Source organism: Macaca nemestrina, chromosome 7 (genome assembly GCF_043159975.1).
Source record: "Macaca nemestrina isolate mMacNem1 chromosome 7, mMacNem.hap1, whole genome shotgun sequence".
Lineage (NCBI taxonomy): Eukaryota > Metazoa > Chordata > Mammalia > Primates > Cercopithecidae > Macaca > Macaca nemestrina.
This window is the reverse complement of record NC_092131.1, coordinates 168,469,394-168,496,474: the sequence shown is the minus strand read 5'-3', so window position 1 is coordinate 168,496,474 and position 27,081 is coordinate 168,469,394. Positions and strand designations below refer to the sequence as shown.

At 44.6% G+C, this 27,081-nt stretch overlaps 1 protein-coding gene across 26 annotated transcripts in view; it reads left to right on the top strand.

Annotated features, from left to right (window-relative positions):
* The window catches only part of LOC105463656 (ryanodine receptor 3), a 561,838-nt gene that overhangs the window by 466,117 nt on the left and 68,640 nt on the right, over nucleotides 1-27,081 (top strand). For 16 of the 26 annotated variants that reach the window (XR_011606198.1, XR_011606199.1, XM_071067152.1 and 13 more), the window contains exons 65-68: nucleotides 8,723-8,853; nucleotides 14,187-14,507; nucleotides 14,833-14,856; nucleotides 16,780-17,020. Coding sequence is in view for 24 of the 26 variants with exons in the window: in XM_071067152.1 (XP_070923253.1) it covers nucleotides 8,723-8,853; nucleotides 14,187-14,507; nucleotides 14,833-14,856; nucleotides 16,780-17,020 (717 nt within the window). In the remaining 2 variants the exon portion in view is untranslated. The remainder of the gene's footprint in view (nucleotides 1-8,722; nucleotides 8,854-14,186; nucleotides 14,508-14,832; nucleotides 14,857-16,779; nucleotides 17,021-27,081) is intronic. The other 10 variants (XM_071067164.1, XM_071067163.1, XM_071067149.1 and 7 more) reach the window with 1 other exon arrangement.

Genomic DNA, 27,081 nt, shown 5'->3' with positions numbered 1-27,081 from the left:
TGAGGCTATTGAGATTGATGACTTCTGTGGAGATAGCTGGTGAATGTAGGTGGCTGCAGAAGCAATATAGCCAAGCTAAATCATGAGCTTGTAACCAAACTGTGTTGGAGATATGTCTGTTTCTTCAGAATCACAGCTTCTAAATAGCTTTCAGAGTGTCTGAGGTTAAAGTTTGCTGAGAAGCTCAAGGGACATGCGGCAGGTGCTTTAGTGTTTAATGAGTTTCTGTGTGCTACAACCCCGGACCTTTACCGGTCTTGGCTGTCAGATTTGCTATAGTTTTCAACAAGTGCACACTTTGGTATTAGCAATGCTAGTCAATCCTCTTGAGTCTAAGCAAGCTGATTGCAGAAGTGTGTGGGTTCCAGTTGGCCTCTCTAATCTGCCTGTCGCAGCAGAGGCCCTCGGTGACCCCTCGCTTTTCAGCATCAAATACTTTGTGTTCTGTTGTTCTGTTTAATCCATGGGGAAGATCGGAAGGATAAACAGTATTAACAAAACTCTGGATCTTACTCTTATCCTTGGAAGATTTTTGTTTTCTTTCTTGCCTTTTCAAACAAGCAAACTGGAAAGAATTGAATCTGTGCTTAAAATTACTTAATCTAAAATCCTTCGGTATCTATTTTCCATGATGCTTTTATCAAACAAATCAGCGGTGAACCCTTGTCTCATGTCAAAACTTATATTTATTCAAATTGCAATTTCTCAATAAAGCCAAAAATAAAACAAAAGGCTTCAGCCCCTTCAAGAACTAAGGAACTACTGACTTGAAGTCATGTACTAGAAACCAAAAACTGTTGTAGAAATGTCTGTTTCTTCATAATCACGGCTTCTAAATAGCTTCCAGAATACAAGAAATTAGTTGAGGAACTAATGACTACATTTGTTTTTATTATGATTTTAAGTCTTTAACAGTTGTCAGGCTTTTCTTACTGTTTTACATAAAATATAGATAAATCTTTTATAATTTAGGATAGGAACTGGGCAGACAAAGTTTTATCCATATTTTATACCAAATCACAGAAAAATCAACAAAAAATTTTCTATTAATGCCAAATTCCACTTAAGGCAGATGTTTTTAGTTTATTTCTCCCCCTGAGCATTTGTAAATACGTCCTCAGTATCTTTCTCATTCTCTCATTACATGTATACATTCACCCGTATGTCTGCACGGTTCTTTGTACAAGTTTTTATAAAGCTTATGCATTCTTCTCTTGAAAAAAAAGTCAAAGAAAAGTCAACTCTGATATGTGCGACCAGAAGAAGACTGCTTTCCATGTGACTTTCTCTCCTTCATTCATGCATTCATTCCAGGTTGATTGTGTAGCTGCAGCACCGTGAAAAATCTGTCTGTGCTTCGTACTCCCTGTTGGTAGAAGTCAAGGCTTGGAGAAGTCCCTAGGTTAAGGCTGTCCCTATTGCTTTTTTCTGTATTTTTTTTCCTAAATATTTTTCCCCCAAACTATGTTTCTCATCTGTTGGTTGGTTATTAGGTGCACTGCCAGTTCTCGAGAGTGAAGAGGATATGTGTGCTTGTGTGTTTTAAAATGGAGGAGAATGGGCCGGGCGCGGTGGCTCAAGCCTGTAATCCCAGCACTTTGGGAGGCCGAGACGGGCGGATCACGAGGTCAGGAGATCGAGACCATCCTGGCTAACACGGTGAAACCCCGTCTCTACTAAAAAATACAAAAAACTAGCCGGGCGAGGTGGCGGGCGCCTGTAGTCCCAGCTACTCGGGAGGCTGAGGCAGGAGAATGGCGTGAACCCGGGAGGCGGAGCTTGCAGTGAGCTGAGATCCGGCCACTGCACTCCAGCCTGGGCGACAGAGCGAGACTCCGTCTCAAAAAAAAAAAAAAAAAATGGAGGAGAATGAACAGGAAGAAACAGCAGGCAGCTTCACCTCTGAGAAGCTGGCTCAGGACTAACTCTTTCTCCCTAAATCAGCCGTGTGTTTAGCCCTAGCAATGTACCAACGCTCAGCCTCTGATGTTCTCCCCCAACTAAAGTAAGCAACTGGCCCAGGTGAGAGGCTGATGAAACTCAGTGCATCCTAGAGTCATAGGACTTGTGTTTAGTGATTTAACGTAACTGTATCCCCTACTTAGAGAACTCAAGTCGGTGGCCACAAAATGGGCTACTTCTCTCACTCTTTCGCTTCACCTGACCTCCAGGGTTTCTCTAGGCTAGGAGTCCAGGTCATGAGAATGGCAGGATGGCAGGTATACTTCTCCCTACTCTGTTCCCATCTGCTACTCTGTAATATGCAACATGGCCCCACACGCATGCTGCCCGCCAGGTCTCCCGTGGCCTGCTCACACCCTTCATCCTCATTGTTTCAGGCAAAACCTTTTCTTTTGGCCCCGTTAAAACCCCTGTATTTACTTGCAAAGATTTCTATGTCCTCTTCCAGGTCTGGAAAGTGTGTTTCCATTTCGGTGTCCTTACTTGATTTGGTTCGTATTTTATGGGTTCAGAGTTATCGTACATTTTCCAGTTTTAGCACAGATCAAGATGTCTTCCCAGTTTCTTTTCCTCATTTCTTGTGGGTTTCACAGAGCAAAGTACAATGAACCCACCATGTCTCTATCACCTTTTGCTGACATCTCCTAGACTGATGAACGTATGTAAGGGAATCACTAGGTATCCTGCTTTCCAGCTCCACCTGGAGTATGCTTTGTAGATAGAAATGATTCAAGACACCTTGGTGATAGGGTTGACTGTGAGGGGAAAAGTCATTGAAACAGAGTACAGACATTTCTTTTGGAATATTTTCTAATTGAGAATGTCATTGACAAATGGAGTTTTCAGACACAAAATTTCAGAGAAGGATAATGGTTTGTGCATTTAATCATGCAGAATACCTGCTTATTTAACTTGGAGACACTTTGATGAACTTAAAGAACATTTGATGGGGGTTATTCAAGAAAGCAAAGCTTGAAACTTGATAACATTAAACCCTGGGTCTCAGTTTTGCCTCAAATGAAGACTGAGTTTTCTACTTCATGCTTTAAAGCTATTTTGTTTCTTTCATCCTGCCTGGCTCCCTTTGACCAATTATTTCTGATCAGACATTGCACAGTGTTCCCTAAACCTCTAAGGTCACCAACACTGCTGTCTAGACCCGTGTCCTGCCCTGTCCCCACTGTGCTTTCTGCTTCTCTGTTGCATGCTATTTCCTGTCTTTAGTACCCTCTGGAATATAAATGAAGGAACTTTCAAAATTGCAAAGCACCATTTACATGGAAGACATTATTACTTTGATGACTTTGTCTTTTCCTGTCTCCCTAACAATAGATTTTGAGAGGCAAGATTCAGATCTGTGGAAGTAAAATTGAGAGATTGAAAAGGAAAGTGTGACTTGTCAAATTAGGATGTAACAAAAACTGAAATACAAACTGAACACTGTCCAGTCTGTCACCCATTGACCAAGTATGTATTGTGTGAAAAATACCGTACGAGGCAGTAAGAACCGAGACCAGACGAGCCTGGGCAACCTGGCGAGACCCAGTGGCTACAAAAATTTTTTAAATCAGCCAGTCATGGTGGCACATGCTGTAGTCCTAGCTACTCAAGAGGCTGAGGTGAGAGAAGCGCGTGAGCCCAGGCTTTCAAGGCTGCCATAAGCTATGATAGCACCACTGCACTCCAGCCTGGGCTACCAGACAAGAACTTGTCTCTAAATAAAGAGAGTTTCCGTATCCAATGATAAACCCTTGCAATATATCCTCTGGCTATTATGGAGCTGTTTCTGTAGGCTTTTCTCTGCGGAAAGCTTGGCCCGTACCAACACTCCCTGCTGGGGAGCACTGATGACCGGGGAGCCTTATATTAATAACAGCAAGTCTTTGCCTATCTCAATCCCTCCTTGGGCTTTGGGGCCAAAGTCATCCACACTGATATTTCACAGCCGGGAGCATTAATTGGCAGACTTCTGGGTTTTACTTTTTTTATTTTTTCCTGGGTTTAACTTTTAACAGCTAGGCCAAGAGAGCTGTTGTTTATTTCTTGGCCAGAAGCTAATTAGCACCATTGTGTGCCCCAGACTAGAAAATGGCCTGTTGTGGAGCTTGTGGAGTGGTCAGCTTTGTCAGTAATTAATATGAGAGGGCAGGGCCAGTCCCCTGAGTCAACACAGCACCAGAGAACTGAGACTTAGCAACCGCCTTTTACCCCAAGGACTGCCTTCGTGTCTGACTAACCTTCTAGAAATCCACTTTCAGGAGATCGTGGTTTTAATTTTGATCAAAGAAAGAGGGGAAAAAAAAGAGAGAGAAGAAGAATGGATCCATTCAGTACCAAGCCTCCTCAGGACCCGTTGTCTCTTAGGTTCATCTCCATGTAAAATTTGCTATCAGGCAGGGCACAGTGGCTCATGCCTATAATCCCAGCACTTTGGGAGGCAGAGGCGGGTGGATCACCTGAGGTCAGGAGTTTGAGACCAGCCTGGCCAACCTGGTGACACTTTGTCTCTACCAAAAATACAAAAATTAGTCGGGCGTGGTGGTGCGTGCCTGTAGTCCCAGCTACTCAGGAGGCTAGGGCAGGAGAATCGCTTGAACCCAGGAGGCAGAGTTTGCAGGTGAGCTGAGATCGCACCACTGTACTCCAGCCTGGGCGACACAGTAAGACTCTGTCTCAAAAAAAAAAAAAAAAAAAAAAAAATCAGATTTGATGTCTTACCCCTTGTTATTCCTGATTTTCACCCAGGTTTTCTTTCACCAATGCTCTCCCTGTGGCCTTGTCCTTTCACAGTTTATCTCCTTATTTCTTCCTCCAACTCACAAAGCAAGACTGAAGAGAGAAAACACCACATTTCTACTCATTGGCCACTGTGGTAAAGATGGTAAAACTCTTAGCTGAAAAAAATTGCCCCTCGTGAATGCCTGTATTTGATGTGTAGAAGCACTCACTGTCCTCAGTTGTCACCAAAGGAATTGGCAACTCAGATCTGAAGTTAAAATGATGCCCCTCTTCCCACGCCTGGCCACACTTGGAGCTTAGTAAAGAAGAGAAATAATCGGGGAAGAGCAGGTGCTGAGAAGGAAAGGCGGGGGAAGAGGCCCGGCCTGGGGCCTGCTCAGAAGTGAAGCTGCCTTGTGAGAGCTTCCCCGAGAGCACCTGCGTCTCAGCAGTCTCCGTCTCTGCACAGCATTGATACACAGGGCGCAGTAGGATTGGTTTGTCCAAGGGCTTCCACTCTCCTTCTGGAGAAGTCCTGGGTGGGGAGGTTGTAGCAGGCAAACCTTCATCCAAAGGACAAGACTGAGCCATCAGCTAAGAAGAGATTGCCTGACTGAGGACCTGTCAATCCAGTGTTGCTGACTGGGGCTGATTTTAAAGTTATTGGCTCAAATGCTTCATAGCCGAGCAGGCTATCATCCAAGCCTAAGAAGAAGATAAAACATAAAACCACATATATTCACTTCCTCTTATAGGAATTTAAAAGATCACTTTTTAAAATATGTTTGGTAACTTGAATGAAGACTGGGTGGGTTTTCGAAGGAATACACAGCTTTCTGCCAACTCACTCACCCTTCCCTCCTCCTCCTCTCTAGTTCAGCAGACTTATCTTATATCTCAAGCAGGACACTTCTGTCTACCCCCAGATTTGCTGTCTGCAGATTCTATCATAGTCTTGTGCAGTCATTTCTTTCAAGACCAGTTAAGATCACCATTTTTCTTTTCTTTTCTTTTCTTTTCTTTTTTTCTTTTTGAGATGGAGTCTCACCCTGTCACCCAGGCTGGAGTGCAGTGGTGCAATCTCGGCTCACTGCAACCTCCACCTCCCGGGTTCAAATGATTCTCCTGCCTCAGCCTCCTGAGTAGCTGGGATTACAGGCATCCACCACCATGCCCAGCTAATTTTTGTATTTTTAGTAGAGACAGGGTTTCAGCATGTTGGCCAGGCTGGTCTTGAACTCCTGACCTCGTGATCCACCCGCCTTGGCTTCCCAAAGTGCTGGAATTACAGATGTGAGCCACTATACCCGGCCAAGATCATATTTTTAATCCAACTCAAATATGTCTATTTCTCTGTTAGAGCAAAGCTGCAGGTTGACTCTAATCCTTAAGATTAGTCCATCCAGATATGTTACTTGACCACATTGTTGATTTAGAGTTCAATATAGAACACAGGTTCTACATTTGCCCTGCATTTAATGAGAAAGAATCTGGAGGACAAAGGTTAAGGTTAAAACTATCTAGTTTACTTTTCAGTTAAAAAAAAAAAAAAAAAGGCTCCCCTAACCTCCCCATAATAAATACTTGTTATCCACTTTAAGACAATCTATGCTTTTGGCATTCTAGCTTCTTGGTGCTGCTGGAATTACTGGCTGTTGTCACAGTGAGAGGCAATTAACACATAGTCTTGGGCACAGGTCTCAGTGGGGAGCTGAAGGAAACCCACAAGAATTGGATGCCCTTCTGCTTCCACAGAGTCACAGTAAGGTGGCAAGTGTTGGCTCTTGGCTCTAAGTGCCCTTTCTCAAGCTGGCGATTGTCGTGTGATGATCCTGTAACATTCCCCGAGGTGCAGCCCAGCACCCTCAGTTCCCAGGGATACTGCTCATGAGCTCATATGCACAGCATAGCTCATATGCACAGCATCAGTGCTTGACTTGAGCTGATCAGTCATAGAGGCAGGCAGAGTAAGGGCTTGCATATGGTAAGCCCCCCACCTAAGTCTTTTTCTTTCTTTCTTTTTTTTTTTTTTTTTTTTTTTTTTTTGAGATGGAGTCTTGCTCTCTCGCCCAGGCTGGAGCGCAGTGGCGCAATCTCAGCTCACTGCAAGCTCCACCTCCCGGGTTCACGCCATTCTCCGGCCTCAGCCTCCCGAGTAGCTGAGACTGCAGGCACCCGCCACCACACCCAGCTAATTTTTTGTAGTTTTAGTATAGACGGGGTTTCACCATGTTAGCCAGGATGGTCTTGATCGCCTGACCTCGTGATCCGCCTGCCTCGGCCTCCCAATGTGCTGGGATTACACACGTGAGACCGGTGACGCCTGGCCCCACTTGAGTGTTAATTATAGACCTGTTGTCTGCATTTTCACCTATTATCTTTGTATCATGATCTAACAAAGGGCTCACATTATTGGTTTGTTTGAAAAAAGTCCCTCGTATCTGGGAGCTGATATCACATGAAACTTGCAAGTCAGGTGCATAGTCTCTCTGTGATTAGATATGGGCGAGTGGCTGACAGATGTTGATGGGTGGGAAAGAGATGGCTCTGGTCTCTCATTCATTAGAAAGCAACAGCTGTCAGTCCCTGCACAGGGCCCTCCTAGCCAGCTCTATCACTGTGTTATCTCACTAGCAGTAGATAAGATTCAAACCCAAAGTTCAGCCCAGATCTGGGAGGAAGAAAATGTATTGCAGTTCTGACTCTGCTTTGACCAGCCAAAGGTTAGTTCCCATCCCTTGTACTTACAGACTTGGTTACCCTGCAGGCAAGTGTAAGTACTCTCAGTTGGAGAACTTGGACTCTGGACAAAGAATCCCAAGCCTTTTGTTTTTGTTTGTTTGCTTGCTTCACAGAAAGACTTAAAAACCAAACCTTAAGATATGGTGGACAGTCAACTGTTTGTACAAAAGAGGGACGGGAGTAACAGTTATTTGAGGTCTCTCCTGTAAATCGAGAAGTAGGTTTTAGGACCTATTGTTTCTGTTAAAAAGCAGGTCTTTTATTTTTGTGTCTCGTTGGTGCTTTGGTGTGTTACCTACTGTTCCCACTAGTGGACACCGGCTCCATCCATAGTAGAGAATAGACACAGGGAAATTACACAGATTTCAAAGCTTTTTTGAGAACGGGGGGAATCCATCTCAATTTGGACAGCAGCAGAACTTGCTCTCGCACATGCTGGGAGAGAGGGACAAAGCTGCTCAGTGTATTATATCATCTTAACCAGTTAAGAACTAGGATCTGGCCGGGCGCGGTGGCTCACGCCTATAATCCCAGCACTTTGGGAGGCTGAGGCGGGCGGATCACGAGGTCGGGAAATCGAGACCATCCTGGCCAACACAGTGAAACCCTGTCTCTACTAAAAAATAATACAAAAAGAAATTAGCCGGGTTAGGTGGCGGGCGCCTGTAGTTCCAGCTACTCAGGAGGCTGAGGCAGGAGAATAGTGTGAACCTGGGAGGCGGAGCTTGCAGTGAGCCGAGATTGCGCCACTGCACTCCAGCCTGGGCAACGGAGTGAGACTCTGTCTCAAAAAAAAAAAAAAAGAGGCCGGGTGCTGTGGCTCAAGCCTGTAATCCCAGCACTTTGGGAGGCCGAGACGGGCGGATCACGAGGTCGGGAGATCAAGACCATCCTGGCTAACACGGTGAAACCCCGTCTCTACTAAAACATACAAAAATCTAGCCGGGCGAGGTGGCGGGCGCCTGTAGTCCCAGCTACTCGGGAGGCTGAGGCAGGAGAATGGCGTAAACCCGGGAGGCGGAGCTTGCAGTGAGCTGAGATCCGGCCACTGCACTCCAGCCTGGGCGACAGAGCGAGACTCCGTCTCAAAAAAAAAAAAAGAAAAAAGAGAGCTAGGATCTATGTAGCGAGAGCATTGGTTAGTGTCCAGAGAAAGATGAGAGGAAGAAGTGCATGCAACCTTGCTGGGCCTAGTGCCTGGGGATGTCCATGGGTTAACCTATGGGGAAGGACTGGTCCGTCAATGCATGGGGCCAGCATGTGGGGGGCAACACTTCTAAATGCACTTCTTTGTTTCCAGGCAACGCCCTGCCCTTGGAGAATGTCTGGCCTCACTGGCAGCTGCCATACCAGTGGCATTCCTGGAGCCCACCCTCAATCGCTACAATCCTCTCTCGGTCTTCAACACCAAAACCCCCAGGGAGAGGTCTAGTAAGTATCTCCCCACAAAGGTCATCAACCCATTTCATGTGCTGAGAGGAGGGGAGCCACACAGGCCGGGAGCAGCAGTCCTGCAGCACTGTGGCTTTCTTGGTGTGAGAGGAGCCAGGAGGTGAGGTTAGGTAGGGACTAGGTTGCAGGTCTCCATCTTTCTGGAGAAAAAAGCTTGGGCAAGGCTTTGTTGTAATTAGGCTTCGATTTCTTCTTCTGTAAAGTGAGGAGTCAGTGTTGCTGATTTTGAAATCCTTTCCGTCCTAAGACCTCGGGGTCTCTTGTCTGCTCTGGGTTTCCGTTCCCCATCTGCACCTGGGTATGTGACTCCTTTTTTGCAGTCCCTCTCCGGAGTGGGATCAGAAGGTGCACCTCCACACGAATAACCTAATTATACTCTTCGAGTCCACGGAGAGGCTGTGCTTCTAAAGATGCTGACCACACGTTTTCATCTTCGTGGACGATAAGACATAGAAAAGCACCAGAAGGAAGAGAAATTGTACAAGGAAGAGTATTTCTTAGCAAAAGTATTGACACACTAGGTTCCACAACAGGGTGGCAAACTATGACCACAGGGCCAATCTGGCCCCCTGCCTATTTTTGTAAATAAAGTTTTATTTGAACACAGCCACACCTACTGATTTACATTTGGTCTGTGGCTGCTTTAGCACAGCAATGGCAGAGTTGAGTAGAGGCAGGAACGTTTGGCCCACGAGGCCTAAAATATTTACTATCTGGCCCTCTACAGAAAAGTTTTCCACCCTGTCTTGTAGAATAATCCTGGAACTAAAATCCAAGGCAGGTTGTAAATCTGGTTCTGGAGGGTCCTTGTATCTGGGTTAATTGTGATCCTGCCTCAGGACAAGGGAATAGGATAGAGGAGCTTCAAGTAGGAGCCTTGAATCAAGCTTGGACTCCAACTAGAAAAAACTGCGATGATTCCATCTATTCTGAAGCAAAAATTACCAAACTATAGGCTAATCATTATTAAGGGAAAAAAAGCCACAGTAAATTATTTTCAACCAGAACTTTCTCTATTCAGAACCAATGTTTTCTTAAAATATTGCTATACACTACCAGTAGATGGCTGAACGTGGTGGCAATTCCATTTAGTTCAAGCCCCCTTTCTCAAACAGCCGTGAGATTTAAGGAAGAAGCGTTCTGAGCGAGAAAGGGCTCATACCACACTTTTCTTTGCCACCGCTGTTTTTTTTCATCTAAAGATGTGACGTGCTAAGCCGTGGCAGCTTTATTCCCACTTGCTTCTTGTTACTTCAGGTAAGAGGAGCACATTGCCCCCCAGAAATGATCACCAGGACAATTCAGATAAGGCCACTAATAAAAATCTTGCACTGAACTAGAATACAGTGGAGATTAGTGTTCTCAGAGCTAGTCAAGAGAGAAACATTGGCAAGATGCGGCAACTTTCCAAAGTCCCATATGAAATCTGTAAGTTAACCTTTCCTCAACCCCTTCAGCCTCATTTTGCCCTTTCTTCCCTTCGAAACTAGCCAAAAAAAAAAGTATTTCTGACCTTTTTTTTTTTTCTTCCCACTTCTGATTCCAAATGAGTCCTAGCTTTCCACCAAAGTGGAAGCTGAGCAACAGAGCAGGCTTTGGTGAAGTTGAGAAGGAGCTGTGACATCTCCAGGCAAATGCCAGCCCAGGTGTTGCTCCCTGACTCCAAAGGGACTTGGGGCCCAGTCATGACAGTTCTGGATATTTATACATTGATTCTGCTTCAACTGTGACTCGAGAAATAGTGTATCTCTGTCTCTATAGCAGCACTATGTAGAGCTTCACCTGGGAAAAGAGAGAAACTGCCTCTGCTCTTCAGTTCATAAAGGCACAGTGAGGATGTTTTGCCCTGCTCCTGTGCCTTTATGAACTGAAGAAGATAGAGGGAAGCCTAGGGTGGCTTTGGAAGGGAGGGGAATTAGTCTCTTGCACCGTGCTCCTTCCCAAGAGCTATTTGAAAAGTGCTCCTCCTCATTCTATACACCTTTGCGTTGATTTAATAAGACATATTCATAAATAAAAAATGACTCCCCATCATTGCATACTCCAAAGGAAGAAAAGAAACAAGGTTGTAATTGGAGATGACACAGTCCTTTATCCATTAGTGACACACTATGGGACTCTGTGTCCAGCTCCCCTGAGCCCATGTGTTTGATCACTGGATTCAGTGAAGAGTGAATGCTGACCGTGTGTATGGCTCTTAAAAAGTTTACCTAGAGTCAGAGAATGACTGATGGCTTAATGAGCTGTAAGAAGGTAGACTTCATTCATGACAAAGTGGGTGGTCTGAGAAATAAAGGGTGGGGAAGAATGTTTAAGGTGACAGGTGATGTGAGCCTGTGGTTTAGAAATACAATATGAACTGATTTATCATGTCTTCAGTTAGTTGGGCATCTCTATAGACACTTGATGCTTTGCCAGCAGAATTACTCAGATTCGTATCTTCGATGCCCTATAACATCCTAGTGCATTTTCTTCCTCATCCAAAAATTATTAAGATATACCTAGAAAAAGTTTAATACTGTTATGTGCCAGTTATTCAAAACTAGTTACATCCTTGGTTATGGGTGGCAGTGATCTATTACTCAGAACACTAGATGGACCAAAGCATCCTATTACCAGTCAGTTTGCTTTTCTTCTGTACCCTATTGGAACTCTTTTCTTTTTGGTTGATTATTCCAATTCTAATGTAAGCCATCTGTATTGCAAAGAGAAGAGGTGCTAAGGTGAGGCACACAGGACTTTACAATCTAATCCAGTGGTTCTTGAATTCTAACGTGCATCAGAATCACCCAGGAGGCTTGTTCAAGACTGTCGAGCCCCCACCCCTAGGGTTTCTAATACGATAAGTCAGTTTGGAGTGAGGCCCAGGAATTTGCGTTTTTAGCTGGTCTCCAGGTGATGCTGATGCTGCGGTAGGAGGACTGCACTTTGAGAATCACTGATCTAGAAGATAAAAGGACAATGATTCTAAAGATTCCCCCTCACAGTCTTGTGTCTGATTCTAAGAGGACACAGCTGAGGCTGTTTTTCTTGCAGCTCACTCAGAATTCATTCTGTGGGTTTATGCTGTGGCATTTGAAGTACAAAACACCTGAATCACAAATGTTTGTTCCACTCAAGGACCAATTGCGTATAAATAACTTTTAAAGGTCATTATAATGGCTCCAGCGCAGCAACCTTAAGCAACTCTGTTTTCCTTAGGCAGCCGGCAAAAAGCGTTCATGATGATGTATTGTATAGGTGACATTTAAACAAACACACCTGAGCCTCATCATTTACAATCCCGCGGCAAATAGTTGTAAATTTCAGTTGCATCTATGGCCGTGGCATTGTTCTGTGTGTAGAACCTCAAGGTAGAACGTTTGACTTCCCTGTGTTTACCTCTGTACTCTGAGAGTGTGTGTGTAAAATTATGTTGTTTGTAAGGGTCTCTCCAGACTCCCGTGTTCTTGTTACCCGTGACCATTGTTGTCCTGCTGCGAGATGCAGGACAGGCTCATTCTCTGCAAATGACTGTATCTGACCCATAATTTCCTTCTACGGCAAATCACAAGAGTTCAGGGTTCTTTGGCTTTCATGCTATTAATCCCTTTCAATTGTCTGGGTTTTAAAAGATGTTGGTCCACTCCTGACATCCAAGGAGGAGAGATTTTTAGGCTTCTATCTACCAAAAGGCTCTAGTGATAACAACAAAAGTCATCACTAGGGAAAGGGTAATAGTGCTTCACCGGGCCTATCCCATAGCATAAAGGCTGCTGGGATCCATTGCTTTACAACTGCACATGCTGTCCAGGTAGAACCACTTGTCTCAGCTGCAGATTCATTCTCTCCAAGATAGCCAGGATTATTCTGTATCTCTGCTCCATGCAGTATAACCATGAGAGAAACTGAGACCGTCCCTTTCAATTGATCGGTATTCGTAAAGGCCAAGGAATTTGGTATGGCCTCTCCTATTTATTAATCCTTCAAGTCCAATGGATATAAAACCTGAAAATCTAGAGAAGAAAGACCTCGAGCCAACAGTAATCCCAATGGCAAAGGGCCTGCAGGCATAACCCAATTCACGAAACATACATTTGTATTTGCAGTCTTCTGCTTTATCTTTGGAAATGTATGAGGACTTTGCATTTGATTCCAAATATCAAAAATAATTTCCTCAAATCTTCAGGGAACTGGTGTTCTGGGAAAACACACCACATCTTTCCTGTGGCTTCCCAGACTGCCCAGCTCCTTCAGTGCCTGATGGTTTTGCCCCAGTGTGAGAAGTTTGGCCTGAGGATCAAGTAGACACATTCTGTAGGAAGCAGTTAGATCAGTGCGTGTGTGTGCAAAGCTTTGGGCTTGTGGCTCTTACTCAGAATTGTCCGTGTCCTTCCACTCAGAGCCCTTGTTATCTTCTCGCCTGTCAGAAACTTCAGGAGGCTTCCAGTCTTCCTCCCGTCTTGCAGGAAAGAGTGTCCTTTACCTTACAGGAAGCAGGACAGAGAAGCCCTGGATTTTTCTGTTTACAGTTCTTGCATCTGACAGCCCTGCCTGATTGAATATTGAACTCTGTCTGTTGATCCTTCAGCCCGTGTGTCCTTGTCTAGAGCAGCACCCTCAGTCATTCAGGGTGAGGAAAAGATAGCGCTCCCACGATTCCTTACAAATCAGTCCTTGGAAACAAAAAGGATTAAGCAATTGACAGGGAGTCAATCAAGCCACCTCAGGTCATCCATCATTTCTATTGTGCAGCCAGAAATCAGTCCACGTGCGATGCTTTCCCCCCCCCCCCCCCCCAGAATTCCAGCTGGATGGAAAGTTGTTGTTTCTGGTCCAGCTGAAGGACTGTTAGATGAGTGGACTTTTATTTTTCCTTTTCTAAGCTGTACAGATGTGATCCAGGCAATGGCACCACAACTTAAAACTAAACACTCATCGGTTGCTTTTCTCCTCTGATTCCTGATTTTCCTGCAGGGGACACACTAAGGCCCAGGCAGTCTGGCCAAGAGGGAGAAGCCAAGAGACTGGCTTCATTACAGGGTAGTCTTAGGAACTAACTATCCCTCATCCTTGTGTCTGCTGTACTTCTTTAACCACAGGTTTGTTTTAACCTCACCTCAACATGACATCTAGGAAGATAATGCAGCCTCTGGAAGCTGCAGTCTGTTCACAGACAGCTGGAGGACAAAAGCCACTCCACATCCAAGCTCACTGCTGTGAAGCTCTGGAAATTTATTTCTAAAGACCAAAGGAAAGGAGGGGCAGAGAGAAAGAAGCTTGCACCCACTGTGCTTTTGAATTTCTGTCCCTTTATTCTTCCTCTCGATCAGTTCTGGGGATGCCAGACACGGTGGAAGACATGTGTCCTGACATCCCCCAGCTGGAAGGCCTGATGAAGGAAATCAACGACCTGGCCGAGTCAGGGGCGCGGTACACGGAGGTGCCACATGTCATCGAGGTGATCTTACCCATGCTCTGCAACTACCTGTCCTACTGGTGGGAGCGGGGGCCTGAGAACCTGCCCCCCAGCACAGGGCAGTGCTGCACCAAGGTCACCTCTGAACACCTCAGTCTCATCCTGGGCAACATTCTGAAAATCATCAACAACAACCTGGGCATCGATGAAGCCTCCTGGATGAAACGCATCGCAGGTACCAATGCCTTTTCTCCCCGGTCCCCAGCCCAGGGCACAGGATAACTGGATTCTCTTTTCATCTCTATTATGAATTCCAAGATGGTTTTGCACAAGCTCTATCCAATATTTAAACCTCCCCATCCCCACCCCAGCTGCTTCACAGTAAAAAGAATTGACATATTCCCCTGAAGAGCTTCCTCGAGCCAATGCTCCTGCCCTACTCCCCTACTCATCCAGGCCCCTCAAATCTCCAGGAAGCCCTTCTTAATCAACTCCACTCAAATCCAATGAACATGGCTTTGTTTGATTTTGGTACTCAAGAATCCCATTTGCTCTTACAGTAATAATTGTCCAGAATTTTCCTGGTAAGTAATCCTGTGTGTTTTCCACTTGTATAAAACTCACTCCCATCTGACCTACACTGCAAGTTCCTTACTGTCACTCTGCATTTGTGTTGCACTTGATGCTTTCTGAGACACCCTCATGCAGCCTCACAGTAGGGGCACTTTGGGTTTTTTTCTTTTGTATCCCTCTAAAGTTACTTGCATACAGTCAGCTCTCAGTGAATGTTATTAGCCAATTTTCTCTTCCTAAAGCAACTTCAAAAAAAGGACAGGCTTGGAAAATCACTAACTACTTTCCACAGTCAGGAAACCACAAATATTTTGTGTCCTCTGTGTCAAACTACAGTCCAAGGAGATAGAAGCTAAGGCAAAATCACTGCTTTTGATGGACCTGTGATTTAGGTAGTGGAGTCCACCAGTAACATCTTTACCCATATAATCTCCTGGATCATGAATACAATGTCTAGGCTAAAGGGAACTATTAATCCAACACTGGTATTTACTTTCCTGGACCAAGGAATTGCTGTCCTTCTGCAAGACCAAGGAAGAAAAGTTACTGCTTCTTCCTGTCTCACAGATGAACTGAGATCAAAATTATAAATATCTTGGGTGCCAATGGCAGCTAGATAATATAAGCCTCTGTGGACATTTGAATAGAGTTGGTGTTCCTCTATTACCCAGTAGCCCTAAAATATTGTTAACCATAAGGTAATTTTTCAGTGAGTTTCACTTGGTAAATCTGAATTAAGGGAAGGAAGGGTTTCAAAAAAAATCTCCTCCCTTACCTTCCTAGAGGTGCACACAGGGAAAGTGTCACAGCATGAGGGCCACTGATGGAAACTGAAGTTTGGCCTGTTACTCCACAGGGTGAATCTAGATTTCATGCAGACAGGCTACTTATTTCTTGGTGACTAAACAAAGTCAATTTTAAGTAGTAACCCCAAATCACCCACCTAAGGTGTCGCCATTCTGATTACATATCCGGAGCAGAGTTGCTCATTGAAGAAGGCTAAGAAGTCACAACTTCTTGGTTAATATGTCTCATCAGAGAGTGCCATTGACCTTCTTTTCTAAAAGTATCTTTTTTATAAAAGTAAAATATAAAGTGATATTTTGAAGAAAATGGCTGGAATGCAAGCTGTTTCCAACTGAAATGCTTAAGCTAAAGACACTTTGAAACACACATGTGAATGTACATTGTCAATGGTTCACAACTCTCAGTCACTCATTTTTTTCTTACAATTACTCTGATCTTTTAAAAAAAAAAAAAAAAGACCAGTGGAATGGCGTATTGCTCTTTCTCTGATTGCTTGTTTCTGCTTTTCAACTTCTAGTGACCACCCCAGCCTCTTTATATTTATTTATCATTGATACCAGACTTATATCCCTCCCTCGGAGCCCAGAGGAGTCTCCAGGCAATAGGTTGGCAGGTTTCAAGTCTTGAGGGCTGAGGATGGTAGTAGGATTAATGTGCTTTTAACAACAGATTGTTCTGTAAAATAACCAGAAAGCATATATTGAGTGTGCGCTCTTAGCACAGTACTTGTTGTTAGTAAAAGGCTTCCTTCAGGAAGTTTACAATCTGCTAGTGAGCCAAAAGCAAAAAGAATGGACTATAAAATAATACAAAATAGTCTTTCATGAAGTGCTGAGGGGTGTGGCATAGGCCGTGTGTGCATGAGAGGTTCAGGGGAGGCAGGAGCTCCCCATGGCCTGGAAGAGCAGAGCAGGAATATGGACCTTCTCCCATAGCGGCCTCGGTCCCCCATCCCCCGAGGTAGCTCTATGAGAGGGAAGTATCAAGGGGAAGATTGAGGAAGCGAACAAGGGGCAGGTGCCATCCTGAGTTGATGGGATTCCACAGCCCCACCTTTCAATCATGTCTTTCATTTTCATCAATTGCCATAATACGTGAAATGACGGGGAGGCTCTTTGTAAACCCAGTGTATGCGCAGCCCATCATCAGCAAAGCCAGGCCCGACCTGCTGAGAAGCCACTTCATCCCAACTCTGGAGAAGCTGAAGAAAAAGGCTGTCAAGACCGTGCAGGAGGAGGAGCAGTTGAGAGCCGATGGCAAAGGGGACACCCAGGAGGCGGAGCTCCTCATCCTGGACGAATTTGCGGTCCTCTGCCGAGATCTCTATGCCTTCTACCCCATGCTGATCCGCTACGTGGACAACAACAGGTACGGAGGAGACCACTAGGAGCCTGTCTGCCGCTCTGTGGGGCTAGTTTAGGCAATAGAATAAAACGGAAAGATGGTGTTGGGTTGTTGACAGTGAGATAAAGGAGGTGATAGCCGCCCCCACCGTTCTCCTTCCCAACACCAGTGGTTCCTGCTGTAGGAGCTCTGGGCAGTGCTTTCCTGGAGCGACGATTCTGTGACATGGTCTGTGACAGGGCCATCCCCTCCATCTTTATGGGCTACCGCAGGTCAGAGGAAGTTGGTCAAATAAAGGTAGCAGTGACCCACTTCTGCCCCTCTGCTGTTCACTCATGTATTCCTTCAACCAGTACTGCCTGACTGTTTGTTAAGCGCTCTTCTAGGCTTTAAGTGACAGGAGTGAATAGAACAGACAAGCTCTCTGGCCTAGGGAGATTTCTTTCTGGGGCTAGGAGAGGTGCATAAACAATAAACAACCCATGTAAGTAAATTATATAGAGCGGGGCAAGGGGAATTAGGAGGGTCAGGGTGGGGTGGAGTTGTGTTTTTAGATAGGATGTTACTGAGAAATCTGCATTTGAGCAAAGTCCTGAAGTCAGTAAAGTTTGGAACCAGAAAGATCTGGGGCGAGGATGTTGCAGGAAGAGGAAATGTCTGGTGCAGGCCCCGAGAAAAGAGTGTGCTTGGGATGTTCAAGGGACCAAAAGGAGGCCAGTGTAGCTGAAGCAGAGGGAGGGGTGGGGAAGAGCAGTAGAGGATGTCAGAGGGGCAACATGGGGCCGAGAGTCCAGGCCTGGGAGGCCACTGTGAGGACTCTGACTTTTACTCTGAGTGAAAGAACAAGCCCCTGGAGATTTTGAGGGAATCTGTAATGTGATCTGATTCACTCTTTGAGCACTGTAGCAAGGGGTGGAGGCGGTAGGGAAGGAAGAAGACCAGTGGGAGGTTCTCTATGATCCAGGCAAGAGTGGAATGTGATCCATAGAAACTGAAAATGGATTAGCAGTGTCGGGGTGGGAGAGAGTGATGGGGAGGGACTGCTTTATGCTTTTTCTTAAGGACTGGGGTTTCCTTTTGGGGTAATGAAAATGTCCTGGAACTGGATAATGATCATAGTTTCACAGCATTGTGAATGTACTAAACATCACTGATTGCAAATTTTATGTTATATGCATTTTACCAGGTTTTATTATATATATATATAATATATAATATATATAAATATATGTAAAATATATATATATTTTTTGAGATGGAGTCTTGCTCTGTCACCCAGGCTGGCATGCAGTGGCATGATCTTGGCTCACCGTAACCTCCACCTCCTGGGCTCATGCGATTCTCCCACTTCAGCCTCCTGAGTAGCTGGGATTACAGGTGTGTGCCACCATGCCTGGCTAATTTTTTGGTATTTTAGTAGAAATGGGATTTTACCATGTTGCCCAGGGTGGTTTCGAACTCCTGAGCTCAGGCATTCTGCCCCCCTGGGCTTCCCCAAAGTATTGGGATTACAGGCGTGAGCCACCACACCTGGCCTCTTTTCTTTTTTTTTTCTTTTCTTTTCTTTTCTTTTCTTTTCTTTTTTTTTTTAAGTTGATGGTGACTGAGGCCAGGATGGTAGCAGTGAAGGTTGCCAGACGTTATCAGATTCTGGGTCTGTTTTGACGGTAGAGCCCTTGGAATTTCCAAATTGGGAATGAGAGAAAAGAGAAGAGTCAAAAATGATTCCAGGAGTTTTGACTGAGTACATGGAAGAATGGCCTTTTCAGCAATTGAGGAAGACTGTGGATACATCAGATTTGGCCAAGGTTGGAGTGAGGTTGTTGAGGGGAGGATCAGGAGATCACTTTCAGACATGTTGAATTTAGTTGCCTATTCAATAGAAAAGTGAAAATGTTGAATGGGTAATTGCATATAAGATCCAGAGTTCAGGGGAGAGGTCTGGTGTAGACATACGCATTTTGGAGTAATCGATACATTTAAGGACTGTGAGACTAGATGAGATAAGTAAAGGATTGAGGAAGAGACAGAAGAGTTCCTCGGTACTAAGAGGTCAGGCAGAAGAAGATGAAGAGCAAATGAGACTGAGAGGGAGAAACCAACAAGACAGTAGGAAAAGCCAACAGAATGTTGTATCCTGGGTGCCAACTTCACAAAGAGCTTCCAGAAGGAAAGAATGACCAACTGTTTTGAATGCTCCTGGTAAATAAGATGAGAACTGAGACTGGGCATTATATGAAGCAGCTCATTAGTTATTGGTGACTTTGACAAGAGCAGTGTCTGTGAAAAGTATTGAAGATAAAAAGCCTCTTTGGGATGGGTTAAAGGAATGAGAGAAAAGGACTTGGATCCAGCAATGCAGGCAACTTGTTCAAGTTTTACTCTAAAAGAGAACAGAGAAATGAGACACTAGCTAGAGGCAGAAGGGTGGTCAAGAGAGGAGCTGTTAACATAGGAAACTCGTCAGGTTGTTTCTTCACCAATGGGAAGGATCCAGTAGAGACGGGGGCTATGATCATGTAAGAGAGAGACAATTTCTAAGGCAATGCCCTTGAGCAGGCAAAAGGTCGGCCTTAGGAAGTTCATCTACAGCAACAGACAGGAGGGCAGAGACTGTGGATGCTGATGCACACACACACACACACACACACACACACCCCTACATTCAGAGAGAGAGGTCTTTTGGGGTCCTTTTCTGATTGCTTTTATTTTCTCAGTAAAGTAGGAAGCAAGATCATCAGTTGGGGATGAAGATGGGGAAAGGTGCATAGAGGTTTGAAGAGTGAAGAGAAGGTATGAGGTGGTTTCCAGGGAGAGTGGAAGAGTCGACGGACCAGGGAAATGCAGGGTGATTACCAGGCAGCATTAAGAGATCTCTGGTCCCCAGCACTTTGGGAGGCCGAGGCGGGCGGATCACGAGGTCAGGAGATCGAGACCATCCTGGCTAACACGGTGAAACCCCGTCTCTACTAAAAAATACAAAAAACTAGCCGGGCGAGGTGGTGGGCGCCTGTAGTCCCAGCTACTCGGGAGGCTGAGGCAGGAGAATGGCGGGAACCCGGGAGGCGGAGCTTGCAGTGAGCTGAGATCCGGCCACTGCACTCCAGCCTGGGCGACAGAGCGAGACTCCGTCTCAAAAAAAAAAAAAAAAAAAAAAAAAGAGATCTCTGGTCATGAATTTACAGTAAGACCCATTAGCAGGTTGTCTGTTTCTCCAGCCAAATTCAGCTGTCAGATATCAACCAAGAATAGGAAGTAAGTTGCATTTAATGAGAGGTGAGGTTTTGCAAAGTGAGTATGACAAAGACAGGTTAGGGAGTTAAGGGTATATGTAAGGGGGTAATTATAAAGATTTACATGGAATTTAAGCCGGATGATGAGGAGGACAGAACGTAGAAAGCCTAATGTGCATGAACAGACAAAGGATCAAAGCATTTTTGGGGAGTAGGTACTAGATAGGAGGAAGGTGGTGGTCAGAGAAGTGAAATGCATGGATTTAAGATTATGGGGTTAGGGGAGGTTACAGTTATTAGTAATGACCATGGGATTGCATGCTGAGGCAGGTGGAGGGCAAGACCCTTAGAGAAGAAATCAACCGACGAAAAGGCCATGGAGCTGGAAAATCATAAACACATATGTTGAAGTCACTGAGAATGAAGACCGGTGACATGCTGAGACGAATATTAGTGAGATATGTGCTAAAAGCATGGGCAAAGGAAGAGGAATGGCTCGAATTAGTGGCCACCTTGGTATGAGATGAAATTCAAAACTGGAGACTTATGGAGATACTTCATGCTGCGTGTCTCTGTTCTGGCATTTGAGCACCATTTAGAGAGGAGAGGTGGAAAACAGCACAATATAATGAATTTATCCAAACCTGCTGCTCCCTATTCTCAAGGCCTCTTCCCCCAACCTGAGTCCTTCAGGAGGGTCACCCAGAATCCTCATTCTCTCCCTATCCCTTGCCTTCAGCCCTTCACACTGACTCTGTGCACCTTCCCTTCTCTCCCATCAGTCAGTCCCCTGGGGTGGTGGCCATATGCTATGCTGGACAGGCTGCGTATCCCAGCTCACCGTCTTCACTCCTATTCTACAGAACTTCAAAGGTTGAAAGTCTCTAATGTCATAATTAGGAAAATTAATTCATGTCATAAGAGAAATTTTTAATGTAAGTCACTCTTTCCCCAATGTTCATTTGGTGCACAGAATTTAGCTGAGTCAAAATAAATAATTAAACATCAATTATATGAGAAATGTGAAGGCTTGTGGGAATATAAGTCTGTAAAATCATAAAGCTATTGATAGGGTGAACACAGACATTTTCACTGTATCTTATAGTATGATCCTTACCCTATTTGTGGGTTTTGTTGCTTTTTTCTCTGCAACCAAATATGTGTCAGTTGTCCAAGTCCATTCTCCAGTTCTCCAGCACCGATTGGGTATCCAGCAATCCAATTTAATTCTGACAGTAACTATGCAGAGTTAGTGCAGATCCCACAGGTTAAGGGCTCAGTTCTGCAAGACTGTTCCATTTCAGACACCAGCCACAAATGAGTTGCCCAGGCTACTCACACTTCTGCCCAACGAACTGCAAATCCCATGGTTCTCATGACCTGGTTTGATAATTCACTCAAATCTGATAATTCACTGGAATAGCTTATAGAACTCGGGAAAGCACATTAACAATTACAGGCTTGTTAGAAAAGAATCAACTCAGGAACATTCAAATGGAAGAGACGCATAGGGAAATGTATGGGCGTAGGGGAGTGCAGAACCTCTGTGTCCACCCTGGCACACACCACCCTCCCAGCCCATCGATGTGTTTACCAACCTGTAGGCTCCCTGCATTTCATCGTACGAGCTTTTATGTAAGTTTCATTGATAAATCATTGGCCATTGGTGATTGAGATCGAACCCAATCTTCAGCACCTCCTCTCTCCCCAGAGGTAGGGAGTGAGGCTGAAAGTTCCAACCCTCTAACCATGTGCTTGGTCTTTCTAGCAACTAGTGCCATCCTGAAGCTACCTAGCCCTTCCCCACTCAAGGGTCACTTCATTAGCATAAACCCAGGTATGGTCAAAGGTGCTCGTTATATATAACAAAAGAAACTCCTATTACTCAGGAAATTCCACGAGTTCTAGTAGCTCTGTGCCAGGAAACAGAGGCAAAGACTAATATATATTTTTATTATACCATACCCTTCTGAAATTTAAAACCCTAAAATACAAATTTGAAAATGTTTAATTTTAAGGTACCCATTATAGATATTGAAGGGATGCAGAAATATTTGGGGGAATATTGGTAACTTTTGAGTGGTAACACATTCTGCCACGGGCAAGAAATGGGCCTGGATATACTCATTTTAGCATTTATTTTAATTTATTTTATGAGGCAAATTGTACTTACTATTTAAAATAACCTAATTAAGATTACTTATATTTAGCATTCCAATAGAAACACTTTACAACAACACCTTACACACACACACACACATACACTCTCTCTCTCTTTCTCTCTCTCTCTCTCTCTCTCTCTATATATATATATATAAAATATATATAAAATCTTTTCTTTCCTTACCTATCTATGGGAAATTGTAGTCATTTTCACACACAAAAAAAACCCTGCTTTTTTGAGGGTCATTTTAGTCATTTCCCCATCATAATAATGTTAGCAGTGTAGAGAAGGAAATTGCCAGAATTTGAAGTGAAAAATTAGAGTAAAGTTGCTCCTGGAATAGCTCTTTAATTGCATTTGTCACTATTGACGATCAAGACTCAAGACAGAGTATGTTATACTTATGCAGTGTTTGACAGTTGCTAAAAATGGCAATGTCAGAGAGTCTTTGAGATCATCATTAATTCATTCATCTCCACTTTTCTTCCCAGAGCATCACGGTCATATGAGCTGTGCTGGGAAATACAGCCTTCCAACATGAGTGCCTTTACTTTCTTCAGGTCCTCTCTTCATCCAAAAAATTAGCTGGCTTTGAATTACGGAATCGTGGCCTTGGCAGGGTTGTTAGAGGTCACCTCATCTTACCTCCCAGTGGATGGAGAAATACCCCTTCCTTTTCCCTATCGTGACTTTCTGCCTCTGGTTATTGGGAAAAGTGGAGGGCAAAAGACGAGAGGGACAGCATTGCCATGCATGCAGTCCCATTCCGGTTTCAGACAGTTCAAACCATTTGAGCTCAAAGGATAACTCCTACCTATCAGCTCTAATTTTACTCTCCAGAACCACACAAAATTCCTCTAATCCCTCTTGTGGCAGCTCTTTAAATATGTAACAGAGCCATCTTGGGCTTTCCTCTTCCCTGCTTTTTCTTGTCATATTAAACCTTTGTGCTCTTTTCTGCCCTGCCACAGCAGTGTGTAAAGTTTCTTTGGTGTCTGGAATACTCTTCTGAAGAGCGGCTTCTGTTGATCAGTGTCCAACCTGAAGCTGACCCAGAATAAGCAAGAACCAGTTGTGGTGTACTCAGTGGGGGGCACATAAGTGCTTTGCTTCCTCATGCCAGGAGATAAAAGTCAAGATGTATTAAGTCTCTCTCTTTTTTTTTTTTTTAAGACAGAGTCTCACTCTGTTGCCCAGGCTGGAGTGCAGTGGCATGATCTTGGCTCACTGTAACCTCTGCCTCCCAGGTTCAAGCGATTCTCCTGCTTCAGGCTCCTGAGTAGCTGGGACTACAGGTACACACCACCATGCCTGGCTAATTTTTTTGTATTTTTAGTAGAGACAGGGTTTCACCATGTTGGTCAGGCTGGTCTTGAACTCCTGACCTCAGGTGATCTGCCCGCCTCTGCCTCCCAAAGTGCTGGGATTACAGGAGTGAGCCACTGCACCTGGCCTAAACAAGTCTCTCTTTCTAAAAGGCAATCATTTTCCTAGACCCCTTCCTGAGAGTCAGAAATATTTGGAACTTAGCATTGAACTTTAAATAGTGAGATTTTTGGTGAAAACCTGTCTCAAACTGTTGAAGGGAGTTAGAGTAAATCCCATGCAGCAACTACCTCAGGCTTGAGCCTCTGGGGGAGGCTTTGGAACAAAGCTGTAAAAAGCCCTTACCTCCGAAGTAGCCATGCTGACTGTGAACACAGGAGCGTGGCTTTATTTTCTTTCAAACCCTGATCATTTATCCGTTGTTTTTGTTTTGTTTTGTTTTTGTTTGTTTGTTTGTTTTTGTTTTTTGGGGGAGGGACAAAGTCTCGCTCTGTCGCCCAGGCTGGAATGCAGCGGCGCGATCTCGGCTCACTGCAACCTCCACCTCCCGGGTTCCAGTGATTCTCCTGCCTCAGCCTTCCGAGTAGCTGGGATTACAGGCATGCGTCACTACACCTGGCTAATTTTGTATTTTTAGTAGAGACGGGGTTTTGCCATGTTGATCAGGCTGGTCTTGAAGTCCTGACCTCAGGTGATCCACCCGCCTCAGCCTCCCAAAGTGCTGGGATTATAGGCATGAGCCACTGTGCCCAGCCCCATTTGAGTTTTTGAAAATGAAAGTCTAAGTCTCCATACTCCTGCCACCATCCAGGATTCTGTTCCTATGCTTGTTTTTTTCTGCGACTGTGCTCAGTTATTTCATCCACTTGGGTTGCTGCTGCTCCTTTGGTTGTTGTTATAAAGTTAAGGGGTACAAGTACAGTTTTGTTACATAGATACATTGCTTAGTGGCAAAGTCTGGACTTTTAGTGTAACCATCACCCAATACGAAAACCTCTCTGGAAAATAGTATGGAAATTTCTCAAAGAACTAAAAATAGAACCACTATTCAATCCAGCAGTCTCGCTGCTAGGTATCTACCCAAAGGAAAAGAAATCATTATATCGAGTAGATACTTGCACTCATATGTTTATTGCAGCACTATTCACGACAGCAGAGATATGATATCAACCCAAGCATCCATCAGTGGATGCCTGCATTTAAAAAAAAGTGGGATACGCATACACACACACAGTGGAATACTGTTTAGTGATTAAAAAGAATGAAAGCGTGTCTTTTGTAGTAATGTGGATGGATTGGAGGCCATTATCTTAAATGAGACAACTCAGAAACAGAAAGTCAAATACCACATGTTCTCACTTAGTGGGAGCTGAATAATGTGTCCACGTGGACATAGAGTGTAGAATAATAGACACTGGAGATTCAGAAGGGTTGGATGGAGCTGAGGGATGAGAAATTACTTAATGAGGACAATGCACCTTATTCGAGGGATATGGCAGACTCTCTGACGGTTACCTCTAAACCCAGCCTTCTTCTCTGCCTACAGCCTTGAGTTTTCCAATTGCCTTTTGACAAGCAGTGCGGATGTTAAAAGAGACCCACAGATCAGCTAGGTATCTACAAGAAAAGCGACTAAATATTGACAGAGATGGTGGATCCCATAGGAGGCTGGGATCAAGCAGGAGAAGCACCTTGTTGCGTTAATTGGGGGCAGAGAGGGTATGAGTGAATATGAAAAGCTGGGTCAGGATCTTCCGTGCTCCCACAAATACCTTCCTTGACTTGTGTGCCTAGGGGAAACCTTTAATGAGATGTTTTTCATTGCACTTATCACTCTGAACTTGAAGAAAGAATCTCAGTCGAGATAAAGAGCAAATATCTACCTCTTAGAAGAGGGGTGGCCAAAGAAAAATATGTTCAGCTGAAACTGCATTCTCACACGAAGGCAAGAAGATGAAAATCCTCTTCCTTCTCCCACCAGGAAACCACAGTTACTCAAGAGTTTGTTCCTGATGCTCTTGCTCCTCACAGTCCCTGTGGCTGTGCTTTTCCTTGGCTAGATAGGATATGACCCTCACCTTTTCCCACTGAAGGCGTCTCGAAAACCTATGAAGCTCATTTAAACCAAAACACTAAGGAGTGAGCAGCTGGTAGTTCTGATAAAAGTTGACATTTGACCCTGAAAAATCAATAGGAAAGAAATCAGAAAGCATTGCCAACTTCAAGCCTCAAGTTTGAATTGCATTTGGCTGCTTATAATGGAGAATTGGCTATAGTGGCTTAAACAAATGAGAAATTTAATCTCACACAGAAAAGAAGTCCAAAGATAGCTCAGCTAGGGCCAATATTGTTCCTCGTTAGAAAGCCTCATTCCTTTGTCTTTATTTATTTATTTATTTATTTATTTTTCGAGACCGAGTCTTGCTCTGTGGCCCAGGCTGGAGTGCAATGGCACAATCTCGGTGCTCGCTGCAACCTCTGCCTCCCGGGCTCAAGCGACTCTCCTGCCTCAGCCTCCTGAGTAGCTGAGATTACAGGTGCCCACCACCTTGCCCAGCTAATTTTTGTATTTTTTTTTTTTTTAGTAGAGACAGGGTTTCACCACATTGGCCGGGCTGGTCTCGAACTCCTGACCTCAAGTAATCCACCCGCCTCGGCCTCTCAAAGTGCTGGGATTACAGGTGTGAGCCACCGTGCCCAGCCTCATTCCTTTGTCTTTATATCCTCAACATTGCCTTCCATCTTTGAAGTTACTTTATGATATAATAAGCCAATTAGAGTTCCATCCATCATATTTTCATTCCAGACAGGAAGTAGGAAATCAACAGGAGAAAGGCAAAAGGCACCTTCAGCTATCTGATCCCTTCCTAGAGATTTATTTCCAGGAGGCCCATCCAACAACTTCTGCATTCATCGTATTGATCAGAACTTAGTTACATAGCTGTAGCTCAGGGGAAGCTGGGTAATGTGATGTTTAGCAGGGCACAGTGCCACCCTGAACAAAATGGGGTTTGTTACTGTGGAAGAAGAGGAGAATGAGTATTGGGCAGCGATGCCAGCTATAATAAAGGAGAGGCTGCTTGAATCTGAAAACAAGAGAGATTAGGTAAGAACGTCCCTGAGACTGGAACCAAGGGCAGTAAGGAATTCAGGAGATGAGAGAAGGATCCCAAAGTGATCTTGGCCTCGTGAGTCTTTATATTTCATAGCCTGGTGCTCCTCACGAATGGGTAGGAGGTACAGGCTACCCACAATTCAGTCTGATGTCCTAGAGCTTAGGGAACTGGCTTTTGGTAGCTGTTACCCTACATGGGGCAAGAGGCATCAGGTTTTTCAGACCATTTTGAGACGCAAATTTTTTT